We start from the raw sequence: 25124 nt of genomic DNA, 5'->3' as shown, positions 1-25124 counted from the left end.
TGAGAAAAGCCAGCATAAAGCACTTTTATTGCAATAGTAAAACTTGAAACTCATACGTGGTGCGGGGGAAGCGGGGACAAAGCAACAATTTCTCTCACCAAATCACTACACAGGACAGCAAAGGGTAAGAAGGGGCTGAGGGACAAAAAGCCAGGAAACCTGGAGATCAGCAGAGAGCCAAGCATCAAAAAACAGGCGGTGCTGAAGCTGCGTTGGCCAGCAGCGTTTTCTGAGAGAACACTCGAGGATGTGTCACGATGGCCGGGCTTTCACTGGGTGTTGAAGTCTACAAACAGCACCTTCAATTTAAACTTTCAATTAAGGTTCTTAAAATTTACGAAGTGGAACTTGGATAGCTTCGATATTACAAAAGTTCTGAAAATCCATTAGAAAAACCACAAGATGGAGGAAAGAAAGGGAAAAAACCCCCAAAACAAAAAAACCCCCAAAGACCCCAAACCAAAACCAGCCAGGTCACAAAGGCGGCTTCTGAGGTCCCTGCTGGCCCAGGGACAGATACCTGTAGTGTCCAACATCGCAGTGAAAGTGATCTGCTTTCAAAAGGCAGAGGGGTTCTGGGGAGGGGGTGGGCTGGCGAGGCAAAGGCTCTCCCCTCCCCACTGCAGTATTGGGTAGGGCTTTGAATTTAACCCAAGGACATTTCTCACATTGGAGAGTAATTCAGCCCTCCACAGCGTCTCAAATCTGCTATGGCTTTGCAGCGCAGCAGCAAGAATGTTTAATATATAATAGATAAAAATTTCATCCAAAAAAATAAAATAAAATAAAGATTCTTGCAAACCCCACCCCCAACACCAATTCCTATTCTAAAGTTAACCCATCACTTGTGCTGTTAATACCTGTCAAGATATTTAAATGGAAACCTAGATTCTAAGGACTGAAACTGAATCTTCACCCCAAAATGAAAACAAAACGACTAACTTGAGGTTTATGGCATATAGTTTAGGTAAACACACATACAAGGAGAAAGGGGAAGGGGAGATGGAGGTGTCAGAAGCAAAGCTGAGTGACAGAACACATTCAGTCAGGGTAGATGTTTATACAAAGTGTAGTGGGACGCCAGGAAAAGCTCCGTATGGATTCATGTGCACGCGTCTGGAGGCACCGGATCCCTCCATGGCAGATCTGTTGGGGACAGAAAAATGTGTTGAGTTCCAGCAACTCCGTGTTCTTTGTGGAGACAGACACAATACCATCTGCCACGCCAAGTCCCATCCCCTGCAGCTGAGAGATCTTCCGGGGACCACATCACTTCTCTTCCAGGTGGAGAAAGCCAGATGGGCACTGGCTGGATTCCCAGGGGAGCAACCTTCTTCCTGCTTAAACTGGTCCATGTGTTTTGTTTTGCTCTTTTGTTGTTAATCTGAGGCTAAGTTTGGCTTGCTGCAAACAGCAGGTGGGTTGGACCCTGCTGCTGGCAGTGGAGTTCCCCATTATCAATGGCACCCCAACTTGGCTATGTATAGCTTGGCCCACCCCGGGGCTTGAAAAAAAATGTAATGCCTGGACCCCACTCCTAGTGACTGTAATTAATTAGTTTAGGGTGATCTCAAAAGCTATTCAGGTCTTTAATGTGTAATCCACCCTGAGAATCACAGCTCTAATTGGTTCTTGACATGGTGAAAAGACTTGGGAAATGTTTCCAGTTCGTTTACTCAAATCTAAAACTTTCTGGGTTGCCCTTGGCCATTCCTTGGAGACCTTTGCGGGAAGTGCTGAAATTTTCTTCAGCAGAGGGCAGGGAAGGTTAGGTTAGGTTTCTCTTTTTCTTCCCCTCTCTCCAACTCATCAGGGTTTACAGAAAGTGAATCCTCCCAATTCACCCTTTTACATTTAAATGACTCAGCTTTCAATGAACAGGAGGGGGTTTGGGTTAGGTGTAGACCTCTGGGTGGACAGAGGCTTCTCTAAAGGTCCAGAATTCCCTCCAGGTAGGATGACAAGCAAAGAGACTAGAGCTGTCAAGTCCAGCCGGGCCTATGTTACCTTGGTGTGAATTTACACCTAGGATCAGGCCATGGAGAGGAAGATCACTGATAGGAAGAAGCCTCTCACTCCAGGAAGCCCCCCGCAAGTCAAGCTTCCAAGTAGTTCCAACTGCCACAACACAGGTAGCAGCAATTTGTTGTAGTTTTCAAACAAAAGCACCCTCACCCAGCCCCTGGCTGTGCCCTCGTGGTCCCCAAAGCAGGAGAGGAAGGGACTAGAAAGGTCTGGCCAGTTGGGAAGGAATGACAGCAGGTGTGTTTAGTGATTCTAATACCTACATGAAAAGGGATGCGCCACTGGGATATTCAGTTTGGTTTCCTAAGAAATAAGGGCAGAAGAAGGGAAATCAGGAAATGGGTCTGGTCCTACTTTGCCACTGCCTGGATGGGACTGAGGAAGGTCTTTCTCCAGGACTTAGGCTCCTCACTTGCTGCCAAGGAAGACGGATACAGTCCCTTGGCAGGACTGGTCTGAGCACATCCTTTCCATCTCACGAGCATCCTTTGGCCTTATCTTTCTGCCCCACTCCCTGGTACAAGTTGGCCATGAGTGTCCTGGGTTCGGTCCATCCCCAGGGCAGTCAGCCTCCCTCACATCATCTAACAGGCAGTAACCAGGAACCCTACAGCTGAGAGCGCCACACAGTAGACATGGTATTCATATTAGAGGTGCTTTCTCTCCTGGGCTTCTAGAAATGGGGGAAGCAAAGTCATCAGAGCCTTATTTCTAGAGAACTAAAGCACCAAAACTAGAAATCTGCCCTGTGTCTCCACAGTCCCAGCTCAGATTTAGTTAATAAGTGACATAAAAAGACTTTAAACAGCTGCCATCCTGAGTTAATTGGAGAGTATAAGCTGTCCCTTTCCTTAGGGTGACCAACATTTACATTCTAGATACACACTAATTAACACTGAAAGGACACCCTACAGGGAAGAACCTAGGGGGAAAGAGAGCCCTGTGGCTCTTTTTTTTTTTTTTGTTCTCTTCCCATCAAACTCTGGGCCTCACAAGGAAGGAGCAAAGGTAGTTAAGGCCTTCAGCAGGTTTCCTTACCCAGGAACAGGGGGCTGAGGGAGGGGCCACTCCTGTCATTCCAGTTTTAGAAGCTCCACATCGAAGACCAGAGTGGCGTGTGGTGGGATGATGCCCGGGTGCCCAGTGGCACCGTAGGCATAGTCTGGGGAGATAGTCAGTTTGGCTCTCTGACCCACACTCATCTGTGGAAAGAACAAGAAAGAAACACTCAGCAGGACACACATCTGTCTCTGGAGAAGCAGAGCTGTTTCCCAGGGTGTTCTCTGGTCAGGATGGTGTTTATTAGGAAATCCCAGGAACTCTGTACTTGCCCAGGCTGCAGGCAGCACCCCTTACTTCCTGAAGGACTTGAGGTGAGCAGTGAGACTCCAAGGATTCCAACAGCAGTTAAAAAACCCTGACACCCCTAAAGGTCAGGTCCACAACCTTTCCACCTAGATCTTACTGACGGACGCCTTCCAGTCCATCAGTGATCTGTCACTCAGAGGACATGTGGTTAGGTGGCATTTATGCTCTTGTAAAAGGATCACAGCCATCCCTTGATATTTGTGGATGCTCAAGTCACTCACAAAAAACATATTAGCATATAACCTAAATACATCTTCTTGAACACTCTAAATAGCCTCTATTATAATACCTAACACAGTGTAAATGCTACAAAGTTTTTATATTCTGTTGTTTAAGTAGTAATGACAAGAAAAAAGTCAGTAAGTACAGATTAAACGTCCCATCCCCAATAATTTCTATCTTTGGTTGGCTGAATGTATTGTGGAAACTCTGAATATAGAGGCCTATCAAATTTTTGCTTTAAAAGCAAATACACAGATAAAATAATACTTGGGGATAGTCTACTTTTTTGTTTTCTATATTTATATATTTACATTCATACTGAGAAACTTGAAAGCAGATAACATGATTTTCTAGAGTACAGAATAGCAAGTACAGTGAGTTCCTATTTGTACAAATATTTATATTTGCCCTACTACATAAACAGAAAACATCTTTGGAAGTACAATGAAAATTGCAGTGTTTTCCAATGGAAAGCAGAGTGGTGAGTAACCAGAGGAAGGAAAAACTTTCACTTTAAAAAAAATATATCTGCGCACTTTTTTTGAGTTTCTAATCAAATACGCCAACAGACGTAAATGTCTTTTCCTGAAACACTGAGCAGGTTTTCTGCTGAATCTCCACCCTTCGCTTATTTCTCCTCTGATTGTTCACGGTGTGCCCCTGGCTCTGACTAAGGGGGAGTGCAGTAATGTTGCTAATGCAGTTCAGAATCCACACTTCCACAGCACTTCTCAGAAACTGGGACACATTAGACCACAGTTTTAAGGACAGTTAAAACCTATAGCTTTATCTAATAACTTCAAAATAATCATTTTCTTTGAGCAAATGTACGTCTACAATATATGCTAACAACCCGTCTCAGTGGGAGTGGTTCCACAGGCATGTCCACACAGTTGGAAGCAATATAGCAGTTGTGAATATACTTCCATGGACAGATGCCCAAGACTACTGTTAGACGAAAAAAGGGAGGCCGTGAAACTAGCACTTGTATGATTCTATACCTGGAAATGCGAAAACCAGAACGCTAACAATGTCAAAAAAGAAGGGGCACAAGACAATCCTCCCTTCTTCCTATGCCTTTAACTCACTGGCTGAAGGCTTCTGGGCAGGGGAGTTTAGTATAGGGAGTTCTGTGTGGCTCTCAATCTACCTCAATGTGTCCCAAGTACAGGGCTATGACCCACCCCAGAGCACTGGGTCAAGGGGAGTCTGGGCTTCTCCCAGTCACTTATGATGCCCTGCCACACCTGAGACATGAAGTAGGTTAGTAACACCATCTCAGTGGCAGTTGTGACACCTGGGACATATAACATAGTCATTGTCCTAGTGCAGACACAGACAGAGGATGTCTGTGGTGTGAACAATGGTTGGCACAAAAGACGGGGGATGGACTACAGACTCAAGAGCTGGCCAAATTACAGGGGATGGGGCAAAATGGCATGGCTGACAAGAGTTCCTGAGGGAGGCAAAACACACAGGGCCCCTTCCTTGCACTGCCAGACCTTCTCTCCTCAGGACAGAGACCCACACTTAGGAGTAGGAAGGCTTCAAGTTCCAGTCTATTTGGAGAGAAGTCAGTGATATTTCATGGAGAAAGTAGAACACTGTGTATTCTGGAAACGAGATTGACAGAAATCTTTCTTCTTGTCTTGTTAAATTTCCAATTCTCCTCGATAAGAAGATAACAGACTAATTGCCATCACGCAGAGCCCGCTAGGTCTCAGCCCACCATGAACACCCCCTTACCTGATTAAAGAAAAAAAAAAAATCTGCTTGACAGAATCCTACTACATTTTGGCAATTCTAGGTTCCCCATCATCTCTTGGGAATTTTGAAGCGTTGGCAGAATAAAAGCTTTTCCACAAATAGGGAGGAAGGAGGTGAGGAAACAGACTCAAGCAAAAATGACTCTCTTCATGAGTCTGATCTCTCATAAGCTGTCTAACATAATGTAATCAACAATCAATAAAACAAACAAAAAATTAAACTATACAAGATAACATTTTTCATTCATCATATTGTCCCAACGCCAAAAATTCTAACCCCATACTCAGTTGGTGGGTGGGGAGGACACAGCACCCCCAAAGCCTGCCCGTGGCAGTTCAAAGAATGCAATCCCCACGTAAACCCCCTCGGCAGGACCTGATAAATACAGGGCGCAGGTCCCCTGAGCCATGTACCCCACTTTTGAGAATCCGTCCTATAGCAGCAACACTTGCATACATGTAAAATCAAGTCCATACTAGATGAGACACCGCAGCATTATTTATAATGGCAAAATACTGAAAATGCCATCATTAGGGCTCAGGTGGAATAAATTCTAACACACCCACTGAAGGGAATACTATGCAGCTACACTCCTTTATGCTCTGGTATGAAGTGTCAATATAGATTAAGTGAAAAAGCCAAGAACAATGTATTTGTATAAAGGCAAGAGAAAGGAGTACGTTTTTGTGTATGCTTAAAGAAACTACAACACAAGAAACACTATTAAGAAGTTACCTGTGGGGTGTTGGGCAGTGGAGGTAGAATGAGAATGACACTTTTCATTTATACTTTTTTAAAAAATTTTTGAACCATATGAATATGCTATCTATAAAAATAATTTCAAAGCTAGATATCAGGAAATAAAACAAAACAAAGGAGAGCATACCTGGGCCACCCCTTCTTCCCAGCCTCGGATCACCTCCTGCTTGCCTAGCATAAACTTAAAGGGCTTGTTTCTGTCCCGGGAAGAATCAAATTTCTTTCCATCTTCAAGCATCCCTGTGAAAAGGGCAGATGTAACATGAGCAATGAGGAGAAAGACATGAGGCAAGTCATAAACCAGCAGCAAAGGACCCATCCCACCCGCCAGCGCTGGCAGGGCATTCTAGCCTGGGAGGAACTGGGCACCCAGGGAGGATCTCCTGGGACCTCACTGGGCAGCTCTGGTTCTGGGGAATCCCTCTATACCAGACCTGTAGAGGTTCCTCAGGAAGTCGGCCACAAAGGGACCTTGCCTCCCAGTAGCAAGAGCAGTTTCCTTGTCTAAAGGCAGAGAGCGTCAACTCCCTCCAGTCATGATGTTCCAGCAACCTGTGGATTTCTTCCCAGACTAAGAATAACTTTAGGCTCACACAGGGCTTACAGGGCAAGAGGCAACCCTCCTTCCCTAATTCCCCGGTACCTTTAACATACACCATGTAATCTCTCTTTCACTGTTCAGATGAGGCAAACCCCTCCACCACTGCCACTCCATGATCCCCTCTGCAGCTGAGTGTGACCCCCATATATTGCTGCTCTCCAGGCTGGGGTGACTGGCAGTTCATCTAGAGGAGAACCCCTCTCATACCACAGAGTGTGGTATTCCATCAAGGAATCTGGACCCTTAGTAAAAAGCCTTTATTTAGCCCAATGGGAACTGTGAACCATGAAGGGGACCAATAACAACGCTGGCTTTGAGTTGTCATAATCTTCCTGAGAAAAGGAACCACATGGGCTGAACCAGAGGAATGAAAGAACTTGTGCAGCTTTCGTCCTACTTATTTGATTCAGTGGTGACCAGACCTCTGGCGCTCATTTCTTCACACACACTCATTCAATTCTTTTCACAGCACCGTCCCAGGTTACATAGATGAGGAAACTGAGGCAGAGAAGTGAAGTAATTTGAAGTAGTAAATTTAGACTATAAATCCAAATACTGCATTCTTTCTACCAGACTGTTTCCTAGCCAAACCACAATGGCACCCTTCAACAAAAGGGGGAACTCCAGAGATGGCGATCCCAGAGGGCGAGAACTATGAGAACAGGGGAAAAGACATGTGTGATAGACATCTGCAACTCCCCTTTCCAAAACACACCATCAGCACCGGTTTCTCCGGAAGTCAATGTAAGCCACTTGTGTTAGCTGACACCACCTAGTTCCTGGAATCCCAGATGGGATGGGGCCAGCTGTTGATGTACAACTGACACAACACTGGCTTTACTGGAAGCTGAGGACAGGCAACCACAAGGGTTCTAAGCATCATTCAAACGACTCACCCAAACAAAATTCTGCTGTGTGTGTTTAGGGGAGTAGGGAAATCCCAACCTAAAAAACATGGCAATATTTATAAGGACAGGAAAGCAGAGATGAACTGAGAATGTTATCACAACTACCAGATTATATGGAGTTTAACAAAATAGGAAACGGGGCTGGGGGTGGGTGCTGCTGTCCTGAAAGCTGGAGGGGAGACAGATGTCCTGGGGCAGAGTGGGCATGGATACTGCCTGAAGTCTGGGACTGAGGATAAGAGAGAAAAACACCATGCAGAGGCAGGAGATGGCACTTCAGAACTGGTGAGCTGGAGTACAGACTTAGCTCATCCCTTCACTAGTACACAACTACCAGCTGTAGGACTGGAACAGTCTTCTACAAATGAGTAAGCGGGAGAGAGGAAAGCAGTTTCCCAATTCCACAATGCCACTGTGCACGTACCCCTTGCAAGCTTTGCTTCATGCACTGAACCCAACACAACTGAGCTTAGTGGTTAAGGCAATGAACTGCTATAATGTCCAGAATCCTCTTCCTGAACAGACAGGGAGCATTTCCATTCACCTTGAGGCTGCATGTAGCAGAAATCTGGAAACCAACTCCAAAACTCTGTAACCTGGCCAAGGTCAGAGGCAGTCAACGGCAGGGTATCTTAGTAAAAAGCCTTTATTTAGCCCAATGGGAACTGTGAACCATGAAGGGACCAATAACAAGAAATTCCTGGTCTGTACTTCTTTGAACAGACCTTGAGTTGGAGAACAGGATGAAGGGTAGTTCCTGGCTCCTCTTTCTGACTGAATATCAGAGCCCCGGCTAGATGAACCGGATTAATCTAAGCCTTTCCCTATGTTGGTGTAAAGGCGTACGGGCCCATTTGGGCACTAAGATCTACTTAGTTTAGGCACTACTTCACCTATTGTGAACATCTACTAGAGTCTTCTAGGAAAGTTCTGCCTCACTAGCAAAAAGAGACACACTGAGGAAAAAAGCCCCTACCCTCCACACAGCTGAATGCTGCCAAGTGAGCATGTGACATCTGAAGCTACAGTAGCTACCTTATAACCAGGGGAAGGCCAGAGCACCAGGGCTCTGAACCAACCCAAGCCACCTCTTTTAAGACTTACGTTCTAGGTGGCATACAGAGGCACATGCCTGTCATCTCAGCTACTTGGGAGGCTGAGGCAGAAGGACTGCCAGTTGGAGGTCAGCTGGTGCAACTTAGCAAGACCTTATCTCAAAATTTAAACTAAAACAGCCTGGGGTACTGCTCATTGGTAGAGTGCTTGCTTACTACATGCACGAGGCCCTGGGTTCAATGCCCAGCAACTGGGGGGAAAAAGCTGAGGTGATCATAGTGTCCTCTGAAGGCAAACTATTGAGATAGTAAAAAGATCAGTGGTTGCCAGGAGTTAGGAGGAGAGGGAGGCATGAACAGATGGAACAGAGAATTTTTAGAGCTGTGAAAATAATCTTTATGATACTATAATGGTGGATATATGTCATTATACATTTGTCCAAACCAAAAGAATGAACAACACCAGGAGTGAATCCTAATGTAAACTATGGACCTTAGGTGATTATAATATTATGATATAGGTTTATCAATTTTAACAAATAAAGCACTCTAGTGGGGAATGGAAAAAATGGGGAAGGAAGGCTATGCATGCAAGGGGCCAAGAGACACACGGGAAATCTCCACACCTTCCTTTCAATTTTTCTGAGAAACTGAAATAGCTCTAAAAGGTCTTATTTTAAAAAAAGGAGGTTGGGGGGTGCTGAGGTTGTGGCTCAGCGGTAGAGAGCTTGCCTAGCATGTGTGAGGAACTGGGTTCGAGCCTCAGCACAACATAAAAATAAATAAATAAAATAAAGGTATTGTGTCCAACTACAACTAAAAAAAAAAAAAACCAAAAATAAAAGTCTGCTTTTTTTTTGTACTGAGGATTGAATCTGAGGTGCTTTACCACTGAGCAACATCCCCAGTCCTTTTAAAAAATTTATTATTTTGAGAAAGGGTCTTGCTAAATTGCTGAGGCTAGCCTTGAACTTACGATCCTATTGCTTCAGCCTCCTGAGGATTTAAGTCACATTTTCTGTTACTTAAAGCTGAATACAACCTAACTGGTATGAGTTTAAGCTTTTAAAAATTTTATTTAGCACACTCCAATGTACAGTTGACATGAAAGTAATAAAGAAATGGAACTTGACACCAAGATCACAAAGTGGTATCACTGACCTGTGATAACCAGACCAGTGTTTTAGGCCAGGACTCAGTAGATATATTTTGTATAGGTACAAACAAAACAAAACTTCTAGGTAATGGTTGCTACGTGTGATACACTTCTCATTTTTAAAAAGAATTGGATTGTAACCCATAGTTATACAGGTGAATCATCCTATTTTAGGCCAAATCTGAACATGGCCCAGACCCGGGCAAGATCATATTCTGATTGCAATGAAAAACCACAAGGTATTGAGACAGACTCCCTACACTTTTCTCTTACACCCCATCCACTCCGGAGGTGAGAATGTTCTTCAGTGCAGAGACTCTGGGTCTGTGCAGACCTCTAAATCCTGCTCTCTCTTAAGCTTGTGTGGGACTCTGAGGGACAAAGCCTCTCCCTGTTACCTCAGCAAATCATAAAAGCCAGGAAGCAGAATCTGCCTAGGATCCTGATTCTCCTATGCTATTTCAGATGAGCTGTTGACTCTGGGAAGAGGATGTAAGCCATACTCCAGAACTTCTGACCACAGTTACCATCTGTCAATCCCCCGACTTCATCTTCACAGAAGGGCTGGTGGGGTGGGTATTCCTTAGGCCCGAGGAGAGGATCTCCCATATTTCAAGTCCAAAAGCCAAGCAATATTCTCATAAATGGTGGTATGTGTTTGAGCGGATGTCACACAACTGGCACAAGCTCTAGGATAAGGAGATACTTGAAGAAGGGCTTGCCCAATGGGGAGTAACAAACCCTAGTATGGATGTGAGTGAGTGAGAAGACTCGGGGGAGGAGGCCAAGAGGAGGGTAAGCAGTGGTGCCCGTCAAGAGGCAGGAATGAGTGTGCACTACAGTGTTCTGGAGTGGGAGTTATGCTGGTCAGCAATGATTGCAGGACATAAAGAAGCAGGTGGTCAAAAGTCAAGATGGAGGAAAAGGTTCAGATCTACCTCTGAAGCAGTGGTAGAGCTCTTGCAGTGGTAGAGCTCTTGCCTAGCATGTCTGAGGCACTGAGTTCAATTCTCAGCACCACATAAGTAAATAAAATAAAGTCCATTTACAACTTAAAAAAAAAAAAAAAAAAAAAAAAGATAAGCCTACACTTGCTCCAGCTTACATCCTTGGGAATTTCCAGGGGGAGGCTTAGGCTCGGCAACTGGAAGGGAACCTAAGGCAGGTAGGACCACAGACTCTACAGACTATCAGGAAAGTGCTATGGAGAGACCTGCAGAGGTTTGCAGAGTGTCCTCCTTGAGTATTCACCAGAGTACCAACAAGTGCACATGTCTGGAGAAACTAAGTTCAGGAAAAGAACCATCTAAAAGCTTTAGAGGAAACAGAGCCCAGTGCTCACATAGGGCTGGGATTAGTGCCTGTTTCCACTAGACAGAATAGGAGAAACACGTGGTTCACAAGGCACTGGGTAGAATGCAAGGTAGCAGAAAGTAATCAGCCCTAAATTGAGCACTGCTAACAAATCACAAAAGCAGACTCACAAGGATCTAGTACTAGTAAATGCTCCTCAGTAGGAAGCTTGAGAAGATATATAGGAATAAAGATATCTAACACTCCAAAAGGCAAAATTCACAATATCTGGCATCCAAAGAGGCAGAAAAACATAACCCACAATGAGGAGAAAAATGGTAGAGGATGTTAAGACTCAAATTTCCAGATATGAGAACTATGAAATTAAAAATGCACACGTAGAAAAGCAAAAACTTGCATCCATACTTCATTGTCAAACGCTGACTCAAATAACAGGCCTAAATATAAAAGCTAAGAAATCTTTGTGATTTTAGCTTAGGCAAAGATTTCTTACATACAATGTAAAAAAGCACTACTCATAAAAGAGTAAACTGAACTTCATCAAAATTAAAAACTTCTGTATTTAAAAAAAAAAAAACTCGGTTAAGAGAACGAAAAGACTCAGACTGGGAGAAAACTTTCGCGAAGCATATTTCTGATAAAGGCCTTCTATCCTGAGTACATAAAGAACTACCAAAATTAACCACTAAATGGATACTTCAAGCCTGAGGAGGGGGTGAGGAAACAGGACTTCTCACCTGCACCCCCACCTCCCCGCCACTGGTGGACTGCAAATGGGGCAACTACTGCAGAAACAGCATCTCCCACATGACATGGCCACTACCATTGAGCAAGTATCAAGAAGAAAGGACATGCTATGTCCATATAAAGACTTGCATGCAAATGTTCAAAAACTTGTAAATGACCCAAATAATCTACCAACTAGTGAACTGATAAATAAGTATGCCCATATGTAGAAAATATTCAGCAATAAAAAGGAACAAACTACTGATACTTGGAATGACACAGATGAATCTCAAAATAATAATGCTGACTAAAAGAAGCTAGACAAAAGAATAAATGATGCACGATCCCATTTATAGAAAAACTTCAGAAAAAGAAAACTAATTTCTGCTGACAGAAAAGCAATCAGCAGTTGTTAGGGGAGGGTAAAGAGGAAGGATTTTTAGAGGTAACAGATTTCAAAGAAACATCAAAACTTATGAAATTGTACATTTTAAAGGATGTCAATTATGCTTCAACAATTTTTTTTTTTTTTAAGAAAAAGAAAAAAGTAGGTAGTGACATTTCTAAAGTTCTGCCTATGCTTAGCTCCTATATCCATCCTGGCAATGGACGAAAAGTCTGGGAGGGGGAAGGCAAAGCAGGCAGCAGGTGAAGTCTCAGCAGTTGCTCCAATTTTAACTCTGGAGGTCTCTGTGCCAGGTCCTGGAGCCCTGGAGCAGTGGAGCCACCTCCACGTCAGTGCTGTAATTTCCTAGAGAAAGCACACTCTGCAGGGAGGAGGCAACTGAGGCTGCGGTTCGGACAAGACAGCTGGCATTCTTTAGGCTCAAAAGGCCATGCTCAGCAAAAAGCACCCCCGTAGTTCTTGCTATCCTGACAGTACCCGCCACTTTCATTTCTGACTACACACAGACCACACCTCATGATCCAGAAACTGCCTGGAAGAGCTCCACATTCTTGATTCAAGTATTCAGTCTTGGCTCTTAGGACTGAATGTAGCTTGAGGTCACAGATCTGGACTTGGAGTCCCCATGGCACCAGCTCAGCCCTTGGCACTTGCAATGCTGGCATTCACAAGCACTTTTTGTTTCACTGTGTGATTTTTAAGAATCAGGAGGACAAGTAAGAGCCTTCCATATTTAGACCCTCTTCCCTTTATGGGTAAGAAGAATCTGAGGGGTAATCCCAGAATGGCAGCCTTTATTTTCAGCACCTCGAAGTCACTCATCAGTGAGAAAAACATGAAACTCTGGGGGCCTCCAGATAAAAGCACAAGACCATGAAAGAAATGAAAGCTATGGCTGCACACAGAGTTGACGTCACCTTCACCTGGGTCTCCTCCCAACTGTTTAGCAGGTCCTTGGGGAAAGACCCAGACTCAAATCCTTGGAGAGGGAGCAGGAAGATTTAAAAAAAAAAAAAAGAGGGGTTTAGCGGAGTTTCAAGTCCCTCTCCACCATGGCCGTAGGCACTTTCCTGCCACTTACTGCTTGAGCATGTTCTTGTTCAGAAGGAATTGGCAGAGGGAGACTTGGCCAGCAGCTCCTGGGCAGACAAAGTGTCCTGGGTGCTTGGCCCATGCCACAGAAGCAGTGGTTAAAACCTAAAACTAGGACTTGGAGATTTGCAAGGACCACTGGGTTATTTTTTGTTAATAACTCAAGAGAAATGGAGTCATTTCCAGTGTACTCTGCTTTGTGGAAGGCAGAGCTCCCACGTGCCCTCTACTGGGTTCGGTACAGAAGGGGACTGAAGGCACCTTTAAAGAATTACAGCTTGACAGGCTCAATTCACAATGGGGGGTACAGCTGCTCATCAATCTTTGCAGGAAGTTTTCATAGCATATTACATGGACCCCAAAACGGACAGTTTTAAACACTTAGCAAAAAAACTAAACCTTAATCAAACATTAACAAAAAGACAGAACAGCCCAACCTCCAAATGTTTAAAACAGAGTTCTTGCTCGGAGTTCTCAGTTGGGAGAGGGGGAAAGGACTTCCACTTTTGAGCGTACAGATTGAAAAGAGGTGGAGGCACCCAGCTGAACACAAGTTTTTCTGCAGATTTTCATGTGAAGCCACTTAGAACCTCCTTGTGTGGCTGAGGAGCCTGCAGCCTCATGGCTTAGCTCTTTTTCTTCCCTCTCCTCATCAGACACAAAGACTCCGAATCACCTTCTGCTTAACTACCTTACCAGAAACTCCTATGCGACCTACCACGCGTGTAACAGCCCCAGCAGGGCGGGGAGGAGAACTCCCCTCCCGCCTCTCTCTAGCTGTGTGCACTCCTTCACTCCCATAAGGGTTCTTTATGCTTAACAAGGAGAGGGGGGTCAGCTGTATTTGCTTCCAAACCCATTCATGGCAGTTACATTAACTGTGTACAGATGACATAATTAAATAATATGTAAATTAATAAAATGTGAGTGTGACTAGAAAGAGCAGTCCCAGCTGACTGCGTGGAAAGACTTAATATGGGCAAGTCATTAAAAAATACAGCTAGTGAATAACGTTGCACAGACGTCAGACCACTGTATGTTTGGAGAAAGAAACTGTAAAAATCTAGAATGGTATGGCATTTAGGTGATCTCTTACAATAGTCCTTGCTCTAGGAAAAAAAAAAGGTCAAACTTGGTTTTTGTAAGAACTATGATGGGATACTCCACAAGTGGAGCCTAATACTCAAAAAGAAATTCTTTTTGTTCTGAAAGTTCTCACCCTCCCACCCCAGGGCCTTTGCACATGCTGTTCCCACTGCCTAAAATGTTCTCGCTCAAATAGTCACATGGATCACTCCCTTACCTTCCTTAGGTCTCTCTACTCAAATGCCACTTTCTCACTGAGGCCTACCTGTACTGCTAGGGTACTGATCATTCCCTACAGGGTAAACATCTTAAGGACACGGTGGAGGCTTTTTCTCATCTCCTGACACCTTCCCTGAATAGCTGAGCAATAGCTTTGGTGTGCAGTGGTTACAAGAGAAAGGAGTGGTCACAATTTTATTAATCTATATGACTGAATAAAGTCCAAAAAGTTGTAAATATTTTTCTCTCATTCTAACTTAAAGGAAACAGAAAAATACCAATCATAACAGAAATGTGGGCTTTGTCCACCCAGCTAGTCTAATGCCAAGTCCGAATTGGCCACTCATTCAATAGTCACTGACTCATTCAAATAGTCACTGAACGCCCCCTCGATACCACAGTACATCAATGCTAAGCACCGATGGGGAGACTCTAGAGAACAACAGTGAGGTTCTGGCCTCGGTCTATTGGGGGAAAAGCTGTGATATCAAGACTGGGAAAGAGCTTGCCAAGTACATAAAGGGAGTGGGGGCAGTGTGGCAGCACCTAAGCACGGAGCAGAGCGCCGTGCGGAAAGGCTGGCTGTGTCCAAAGAACCAAGTGGAGGCCAGGGTGATCCGAGTTCTTGGATCAGGAAGAGAAAATTACAAAGCAGACAAATGATTCCCAGTTTATGGACATAATAAACCATTAATACTTCATAAAAATCAGTTTCAACCTCCCAAAATGATTAAGTTACAGTCTATGGGTGAATGAATTTTATGGTATATAAATTATATTCAATAAGGCTGTTCAAAAATGTCAATGGGACCCTCTGAAAGGAGCCAGAACTCTTTGGCGATGGCTGATACCAAAACCAGAGCAGTGAAATCAAGGAACTGATTAATCAATTCCAACTTCTCAATTCTGGGACTATTTCAATGATACAGGTATTAAAATAGGTTGGAAATCATAATCTGAAGCTCATGTACCCTTTATTATTAGTGACAACAAAAATACAGCTAGTCCTATAAATAACTGGGTACTAGGACAATACAGTATCTTTACATATATACAAGCCATCCTATTAACAGGACAGGACATTGGCACACATGGACATGCTCCTCAGGTTAACCTCTTCAAAATCAAGGCAGACAGAGAGAAGCAAAGAAGAATTCTGATGAACAGAGAATAATGAGGGCAGGTAGGCATCATTTCTGTGGCCCAGAATACCCAGGCATTACACCAATGGGTCACTATGCAGTACACATTGTTGCAGAGAATAGCTATTTTCCACCATTAATAATTTGAAATACAGTGTATTCCTTGAGATAAAGAGACAGCCTAATTCTAGAGAGTAATGAATGTATTTCTTATATTATGTATCAGTTATGTACATAATACTTTGCACAGCTCAGCATTTAGAAGTAACTTAGTAATAAAGCTTATGAAATCTTTACAATGCATTTAAAAAGTTTTTCAAACACTATAATCATTCACCTATTACTTTTTCTCCAAATAGACTTCTAAAAACATTATTATTATTATTTTGGTAGCGGAGCTTGAACCCACGAGCACTTAACCACTAAGCCACATCCCAACCCTTTTTTGTATTGTTTTATTTAGAGGCAGGGTCTCACTGAGCTGCTTAGTGCCTCGTTGTTGCTGAAGCTGGCTTTGAACTTGTGATCCTCCTTCCAGTCTCTCAAGCCTCTGGGATTATAGTTGTGCGTCCAGCCATAATTATTATTTTGAAGTTACCTTAAGTGATATATTTGTTGCTCATTTCTTAATGGGTTTTCCACACCGAGAACAATGAGACAAATATAAAGAATAAAGAATTTCATTGATTTTTAAAGACTTTGGAAATTTTAGGAGTCCACAGTATACTAAAAACAGAGGGAAAAAATGTTGGAGTTTGATTCCTCACTTTAAAAATAATATTTAAAATGAAGGAATTTGCCTTACCCTCTCTTATAGAAGACAGCTAAGAGAAGGAATGAGAAAATTTTAATAACTGCCACTTTGTGAATGCTACTGAAAAAAAAAGTCTTCTGGTAAAAATTCTCCACAAGTGGAAATACCACCAGGGTGTCTGCAGGATGCAGGTCTGCACTCACAGATCACTGCTACTTGCAAAGGGAAAATTGTACCTTTACAAACAAAATGGAATTCAGCATCACAAACAGTGGTACTTACCAGGGTCTATTCAGCCATTTAACACTGAACATGCAGTTTACAGGAAACCAAGAGGGGGAGGACAAGGGCAAGTTAAACAATACCAGGAGGAAACAACAGGACAGATACAGGCATTCTATAAGATAATTAGCCTGCTGCCTTAGAAAAATCAGGGTCATTAAGAAAAAAATAGTGCACATAATGCACCAATTTAAAAATGTGGGAAAAAAATAATAAAAATTTTTAAAAGAAAAAAAGTAAATTTTAAAAAAGAAAAGAATAAAATAGTGCAAAACTCATAGATTCAGATTACAGAAAGAACATCTAACTGCAATGAGTGAACAATGGAGCTGGGGAGTCTTAAAAAAAGGATATAAACACTGAAGAAAACTGGGGTGGTTTCAATGAGTTTGGTGTTAGATACTGTTAAATCATTTAAAACTTCTTCTTAGAGGTGACAAGGAGAAGGATAAGGAGAATAACCCCATTCTTGGGGTATGTTCAAGACTTCAGAGAAGTAAGATGTCATGATGTTTGCAACTTAAAATGGCTCGGCACAAAAACAGATTACAGAACTGCTGCTGTCTCCTTTCCTATGGAGTAGACAGAAATGGCATTTATGATAAAACTGGAATCTAGGTGGTAGTACATGTCAGTAGTCTTTGTTCTATTTTCATTTTTCTTTCTCTGAAAACTTCTCCATGAAGAGCTGCCATACACACAAGATGCAATGAAGCCTCTGGATCATTTAAGACAAGGGAGCTGTCATCCACTCTTACTTATAGGAGGCAATGAGGACATTTGTGTTGTGATTTTGATAATGACACTCCCAGAAAGAGACAGTAGCTTCCACAGCAAAGTCTATTTCCACAGTGTTAACATCTCACCATGCTGAGGGAATGGAGGAGAAACAGGACTGGTACCTTAACCTGCTCATACAGCCTGGTACAGGCCAACCCCAGCCCTTCGGATTCAGTGCTGGCCACAACCACAACTAATAAACCCCCCTTGGTCCTCAAATGCAAGAGAACAGCTGCAGCATTCTTAGCCAATGAACACTGGGAACAATGTCTTCAGATGAATCCCCACTCAGCCCATCTCCCTTCCCTGGGTGCCTATTTCCTCATATGTAAAACAGGAGGAGGAGGAGGCCATCGCCCAAACAAATGCACCAAGATGCATGGAAAGCCACATGAAAAACACACCAAATGCAAGAGGTGGCATGAAAGTTTGGGCTATCCAAGGAGTTCAGTGTCAAGACCCTGGCTCTTTGTCGCACTCTCATCATCACCAAAGCCAAGTGGACACAATACCCAGTGCTGGGACACAGGGAGCCTGACAGTATGTGTAATGACATCATCACTGTCATATGCTCCCAGCTTCACACCCTCAGCCACTCCTCACTGTTGGTTCCACTTTACAGGTAGCACATGGAAGCTGAGAAGGGCAGGACCACTTGCTCACATTCTCAGAGCTTGTTACATGGCAAAAGACGAGCTCCGATCCCTCAAAGGACTTCCGACCTCTTTCAGGATCACTATCCACCTGGCATCATCTCTGCTTATGGCCTGGCACACATTTGGGATACAGTCTGGGTCCTATTTCTGCCCTAACCCTCCCACAGTCCATTGTCTACACAGAAGCCACAAAGGAAAGGATTAAAATCCAAGTCAGCTTATAAGAGCTTCCAAAGGCTCCCACCTGACTCAGAGGAAAAGCCAATGTTCTCCTACAACCTGCCACAACCCACCCCAGCCTCCAGGTTTGGCCCTGTGCGAGCTTTCCCCTCTACCTGGAATGCTCCTCCCTGACAGCCACAAGGCTCACACTCCGACTTCCTTTGAAAGATGCAAAGATGTCACTTTGTCACAGGCCTTTTCAACTACCCTCATTAAAAGCAAACTCCCTTTCCTTTCTCCACAGTGTCTCTGGATACCTGAGCTGTCACACTATCATGGGAGTCTTTGCCATGGGCTGAGTCCTACTAGATTAGGCCTCTGTCTACTGAGTTCACTGGCCATGTTTCATGACTGGCCTGTTGGTGTAGGAAGGAAAAGGTCCTGTCACATCCTTGCCCAACAGCTCCAGCCTGTCTGCCTTGAGATTGCATCCATCTGGGAGAAGCCATCTGAGGCATCTCTGGTGGGTGTGAGCCTTCCTCCAGACACCAGCTCATCAAACAGGAAACAGGCAGGGCAGTGCAGGAAATAAAGCAGAGAAGAGGGGGAACGGAGGCGAGACAAGAGCAAGAGGCTTGAGGGAGCTGTGGGAAAGCAGACACCTGCCTGAGGAGCCTCAGAAGCCCTCCAGGAGGACCCCTAAAGACCTGAGGCTGGGGGACTCTCAGCTTCTCTCAGGCAGAAGCCAGGAGGCTATGGATGACTTAAGCCCAAATTCAAGGATGAGATGTCAAGCTACTTTTTAAAAGGATAAAAAAAGAATTTCTTCAATCTTGAGGTTGCTATCACAATGGCAGGCACGTGGCCTGCTGATGTGAGTAAAAGGGACATGAACCTAGCTGCGTGCCAGGGAAAGCTCAACAGTAAAGATGACAAAGCTTCTGGAAGCAGGGAGTGGGCTCTGAGAATCAGCTTTATCCTCAAGGCACTTAATTGGTGGTTACCTCCCCACCTCCTCCCACCTAATCAAGGCATGTCACACTTCTAGGAGATGGCTTATATGCTGCCAGGAAAGTTTTCCTTTTCCCTTTGGTACTACACAGAGGTGGTTAGGACTTTAAAACCTTGCTCATGCTATGCTCTGCTAGCGGGCATGGGAGGCACAAGTGGAAGCCTTGAGAGTGACATCAAGGCCATTAACTGGTGGCATTTAAAATATCCTAGGGGTAAAATCACACCGTATTGTGCTCTGGTGGCTAAGGGGGAATTTGTCACCTTACTTCTACCTGCTCTTTCTCTGGATCCACCCCAAATCAACAACAGTGGACAGATGGCCAGAGCTAACACGGTCAGGACTGTACCTCTAACCTAAACCTGGGTCAGCTAGATCCTCCACCTTAGCAACTGTAACCATCAATCATATAAGCAGAACAATCTGAACTGGGTACTCAAAAGGAGACAGAGAAACTGGCACCTTCCATCAGGTGGGAGAAGCAGAAGAATGCATATCTGTAACAGGATTACAAACAAGCAGGGGCAGGGGGAGAGATGAAAACTAGGGGCATCCTGAGAATGTTTCTCTCTTCTTAAGACACAGTGGGCTTCCTGCCTTTGAAGCCCCCTCCCAAATCTTTACAATAACCCTCCCTTCTGATCATGTTCACTCAAAATGGATTCTGTTCCCAGTGACTTAAAAGCCTAAACTGCTACAGATGAGATCGCACAGTGCCTACCCCCTCCTCCCACGCCCCCACAGGTCTCAAACAGGTTCTTCCTGGGAGGCTGGTGGCAAAGACCCACGGGAACAAAGCAGCCCGCCTGCGGGAGAACAGCCTATTCTGTGAACATGAGGCAGAGCTGGCTTCTCACTAAGGCGTCTTTGTAGAGCTTATCAAAATGAAATAAAAGAGAAAGCTTTTGTCCTAATGCATGCCAGGGTCTTGCTGCTGTTCTGGGAACGTGTGGGTGGGTGCCACCTGCGAGGAAAACACAGACTTGAAGAGGCACTGAGAGCCCTGATGGTGTTTTGGGTCCCACGGCCATCTGTTCTTTTACTAAAAGGCTTCGGCATGCTGTGTGGGGACATTTCACCAAAAGACACAGTGAAGCCAAGGATGAGGGGCAGACTTGAGAGTGGGACAAATGCAGCCAAACCACCCTAGTGTGGTCACCTGCAAACAGGTGGGGAGAGGCTACAGTGGAAGGCACCTCCTCATCAACTTGTAGGAATTCAAGGAACTGCTACTCACCCCAGCACATAAATAAAGCATAAATAAATACTCTTCTCAACATGTGGATCAAAAATGACCAAACTGATGAGTGTTCCTCCCTAGACCTCTGAGGCACAGGTGCTGACTGCTGTCTACAAGGACAGTCATTTAAATCACTTTCCAGTTTTTGTTCAACATGAGACTGACTGTTCCCTTCAGAGATGGATCTCGATACTCCTTTTCTGGCAGCCCTTTAAAGGTTCTAGTCCTTAACTCTGTCCACCTCTGGCCTCCATTTCTACTCAAGGAGAAGGGCCAGAGAAATAAAAGGGCACAGGAGGGAGGATGTTAGTTGCCTTTTTTCCCTTCCTAATGTAAGTCATTTTCCCCAAGAAGGGGCTCCTCCATGATGGAGAAGAGGAGGGCAGAGCAGTTTGGTCAGAACTGCCCAAAGGGGAGGGGGGGAGGAAGGGGGAACGGAACTGCCCTAAGAGAAGGGGAAGAGGAAGAGGAGGGAGGAGAACTGCCCAAGAGGAGGAGGAAGGGGGAGCAGAAGAAACAGAGGAAGGAGGTGGGGGATAGAGGAAAGGGTGGGGAAAGGGATAAATGGGAAGGAGAGGGAGGGAGGGTTATTCACATCAATTGTGGCTACAGCTCTCCAGTCCTGGAGCCAACAGCCCCTCCCCTCCCCCACCCCACCCAACCCTCGAGGACCTTGTAAGGACGTGGAGTAAAAGATGGTTCCAAGGTGCGCAACTCTGATGTCTGAATTCTGGCTAAGGGGTCTAAACTTCCCTTTGGCTTTAACATCACTGTATAACAATACCCTCCCGGAGCCTCCAGTTGCCTTTTCATTAAAATGGGGATGAGAAAAATCTCTATTTCGGGGGGTGGGGGCGGGTAACACGTGCAGTTTTTGGTCATCGTGGTCCATCACTGCCAGTGAGGCTTGGAGTGTTTTCAAAAGTAAGTGGAGAAAAAAAGACCGTGCACATCCATTTCTTCCACAGCCGTATTGAAACACCAAGTAGGGACTTAGGAAGTGGGACGCACTCAAGGGCGCATCCCGACTCCCGAGCGGAAGGGGCAACTTCGCTGCCTTGAATTACCTCGCCCTTCTTATTTTCAATGGAGGGAGAGGCGGAGCCAGGGGAAGGTGTCCATCGGGACGTGGAAATGTTCTACATTCTCCCCAAGGGTCCCTGGCCAGGACTCGGCCCATTCGTGAGCGGGTGACCTTGGGCAAGGGACTTGCCTCGCCGAGCCTCAGTTTCCTCATCTGTGCAGTGGGCATACAGGCAATACCCAAGGCACAGAACCGCTTTGGAGGGGCGAGGTACCTCCTGGCCGGAGTCACCGCTCGAAAACGTCGGCTCCCACTGTCCCGGGTTCGGCAGGCCCCAGGCTGTCCCCTCCCGGCGCGGCCACCGCCCAGGCCTCAGCCTCGGACCACGCGGGCCTCGCCACCGCCACGCCCCGGGTCCCCAGACCGAGGCTGCCGGCCGCAGCCAGGCCGGGGGTCGCGGCCCGGGCCCCCCACCCCGCGGGCGCGCCCCACTCACCGGTGTAGTGCACCACGCAGGTCTGGCCGCGCTTCGGAAAGGTGCGCCCTGAGGAGACAGACAGACGCGCCGGGTGAGCGGAGGGCTCGGCTGCGGAGCGCCGCGGGCCGCGAGCGCCCTACTCACCGTCTCCGGGGGAGATGGTCTCCACCTGCACTCCCATGGTGGTGGCGGCGGCGGACGCTGGGCGGGCGGCGCGACGGGCGGCGTGGACCGTGAGCGGACCTGGCGGCGGTTCCGCGGCTGTGCCTCGTCCCTCCGCGCGTCGCCTGCGCACGCGCGCGCCCCCGCACGCCCCGCCCTGCGTGCGCGCCCCATGCGGCGCGCACGTCCCGGAAGCCCAGGCCGCGGTGCAAAGGAACCGGAAGCCCCGAGGCCCCCGGATGCAGCTGTGTTTGAAGACCTGTTCGCCGCGCCCCTCCCTGCCTTCCTCTGGGCTTCCAGCCCGGCAGCCATCGCCTCAACCGAGTTTCCGCAGCCGAAAAGCAGGAGTAGTAACTGGGGCTCGGCCAGTTACTGACTGGGTGACTTTGAGCAGTTCACACCTGCACAGGCTGCGCAGCCTGCAGAGTGGGTGGCTGTGAGAACACGTGTGTCATGTTACCGATCAGTAAATGGCTCAAGTTTCTGGGCTTCTCTTTGGAGGAGGAGGCAGTGCTTACATTGCCCTGCATGAAGCCTGTCCGGATGCTTCCATTCGTTTCACCCAACTTTACCATCGCATATTCTGATGAAGCACCTATAAGTTATCATGCACTGCGGTAGATGCGTGGGACATAGCAGTGAAGAATATACTCATTCCCAGACTTCAAAGAATTTACGGTCTGGTGTGGAAGAGACAATTAAATGACCACATAAATTAAAGTTTCCGTTCCGTTAAGTGCAATGAGAGCAATACATGGTGTCATGTCATGACTTAGCCTGGAGTATGGTGAAATGTTTTCCTGCGTTAACCAGGTTTAGCAAAAGTCTAAAGCATTGGCCAGCTGTACAAGTGCATGTTAGAGTGGGAGACAGAAGAGAACCTTGTGGCACTGTCTTAAGACCTAGGGAGGCAGATGTGAACTAATCCCTCTCTCATCTCCTTTGTGCTCCTGTAAGTGTTTTAAACAAGACCTCAGAGTTCTCTGACACTGTTCTCATTGTCTACATCCCCTTCCCTAGAATTTCAATTGAGTTTGTGTCTGCCTTGTCAATTTTTAGAGTAGGATGTAAGCTGTAAGAGAAACTGAGTCAACAATGGTTGAAATGAGAAGTTATTGTCTTTCTCATGTAACAGTCCAGAGGCAGATGGTTCAGTGCAGGTAAGAATTCACGGGCTGTCCAGGCATCCATGCTTCTTATTGCCTCTCAGTCCTTAGAATCTTACCCTCATATGTATGGTCCCAGATGGTTCTCCAACATGCTTTCCTTCGAACAGTGGGAAGAGGGAAAGGAGGAGTGACAGCACAACCCCTTTCCTTTAGGGCATGACCTGGAGGCTGCATACTTCTCTTCCCCTCACACCTCATTGACTACAACGCCATTATGTGACCAAATTTAGCTGCATGGGAGGCTGGGAAATACGGTTTCCACTCTAGGTGGACATATGCCCAACTAAAAATCAGGAAGAATGGATATTGAGAGACAAAGTTTAAAAGAGCAAACCCAGCTGTTGCTAGGACACTAACCCTACCACCTAGAGAAGATCTGACTGCAGAGAGCACAAATTATGAAGCAAGAAAGCCACCAGGAGGTGAGAGAATTCCTGTATCCAGTTTCCCCTGAAGCCCAGCAGGAGGAAACTTGCTTCACTTTCACCCTGTGCTCATGTGGTTGTTCATGGCTCTAAATTGGGCATCTATTCAAAACATAGTCCTGCCTTTGCGACAGAATCCATAAAAATCCATAGATAAAAGGCTGTTTCGCTCTTCCTGTGAGGATTCCCAAGATCCTCATGTTTGCATCACCTCTTTCTTATTGCTTTCTTACTAGGTAAAGGAAAAAAGGCATGTGGCTATCATTTCAGCTACTGGTGGCAATATGCAACGCTGGTCCAAGACGAATGTGAATTCATGTGTGTTGTGCAACACAAGGGGCACTTATTAAGCATTTGTGTGTGTACGCACGCACGCATGCACACTGAGGATCGAACCTGGAGCCTTGTGCCTGCCAAGTACATGCTCTACCATTGGGTCACATCCTCTGCCTCTAAGAAAGTTTTAATTTTTTTACTTCTAACACTTCCACTTTGCTCTTCCTTCTGTTTTATTTATTTGCTTAGGTTTCCATCCTTCCCTTTGTTTTGAGATGATTTGTTCTTATTTTTCTTTCTTTCCTCCTCTTCCTCTTCCTTTTTTTTTTTTTTTTTTGTAGCACAGGGATTAAGCTTGGGGTCTTGCATGTGCCAGCCAGGCAAGTGGTCCATGACCAAGGTACATTCCCAACTGTTGTCCTTATTTTTTGAAACATTCTTATAATACCTGCTTTAGAGACTTTATCAGATAGTTTCAACAGCTGTGTCATTTCAACATTAACATGAATTGATGTTGAATTCATGTTAATGTTGGTCTTTTTTTCACATTTCTTCATATGTCAGGTAATTTTGAATTCTATCCTAGACATTTTGAATATCATACAGTAATATTCAGAGCCTTTTAAAAAATCTTGTGCTGTCTTTGTGTTAGCAGGCAATTGACTAGATTGGGCTCAGGCTATCTAATTCCTCTCAATTTAGGATCCTGCAGGTACAGACCGTTTGCTGTCGCTGCCACCTTCACAAGGATTTCTGGGGACTGGGGTACAAGTGAAAGAAAAAATTATTTAAAAAAGAGAGTTCTCCCACTCTTGACATTTGGAGACCTTGTTCTGCTTCTTGTCCTGAGCTAGAAAT

General features: G+C 45.4%; 1 protein-coding gene across 2 annotated transcripts; it reads right to left on the bottom strand.

The window, feature by feature from the left end:
- Fkbp1a (FKBP prolyl isomerase 1A) lies at nucleotides 1-22528 on the bottom strand. 2 transcript variants are annotated; one of them, XR_011706750.1, is made up of 6 exons: nucleotides 22379-22528; nucleotides 22253-22300; nucleotides 6269-6381; nucleotides 3064-3227; nucleotides 2289-2328; nucleotides 1-1146 (listed from the first exon to the last, which is right to left on the bottom strand). XR_011706750.1 is itself a non-coding variant. In XM_027954132.2 (5 exons), the coding sequence occupies exons 1-4, from the start codon at nucleotides 22413-22415 to the stop codon at nucleotides 3099-3101; spliced, it is 327 nt and encodes a 108-aa protein (XP_027809933.1). In that variant the 5' UTR covers nucleotides 22416-22526; the 3' UTR covers nucleotides 1-1146; nucleotides 3064-3098. The 2 variants fall into 2 exon arrangements, 1 of the variants encoding a protein (XP_027809933.1); XM_027954132.2 differs by lacking the exon at nucleotides 2289-2328 and having other exon boundaries at nucleotides 22379-22526.
- Between the last annotated feature and the right edge of the window lie 2596 nt (nucleotides 22529-25124).

Source organism: Marmota flaviventris, chromosome 2 (genome assembly GCF_047511675.1).
Source record: "Marmota flaviventris isolate mMarFla1 chromosome 2, mMarFla1.hap1, whole genome shotgun sequence".
Classification (NCBI taxonomy): Eukaryota; Metazoa; Chordata; class Mammalia; order Rodentia; family Sciuridae; genus Marmota; species Marmota flaviventris.
This window is presented reverse-complemented; position numbering and strand designations above follow the sequence as displayed.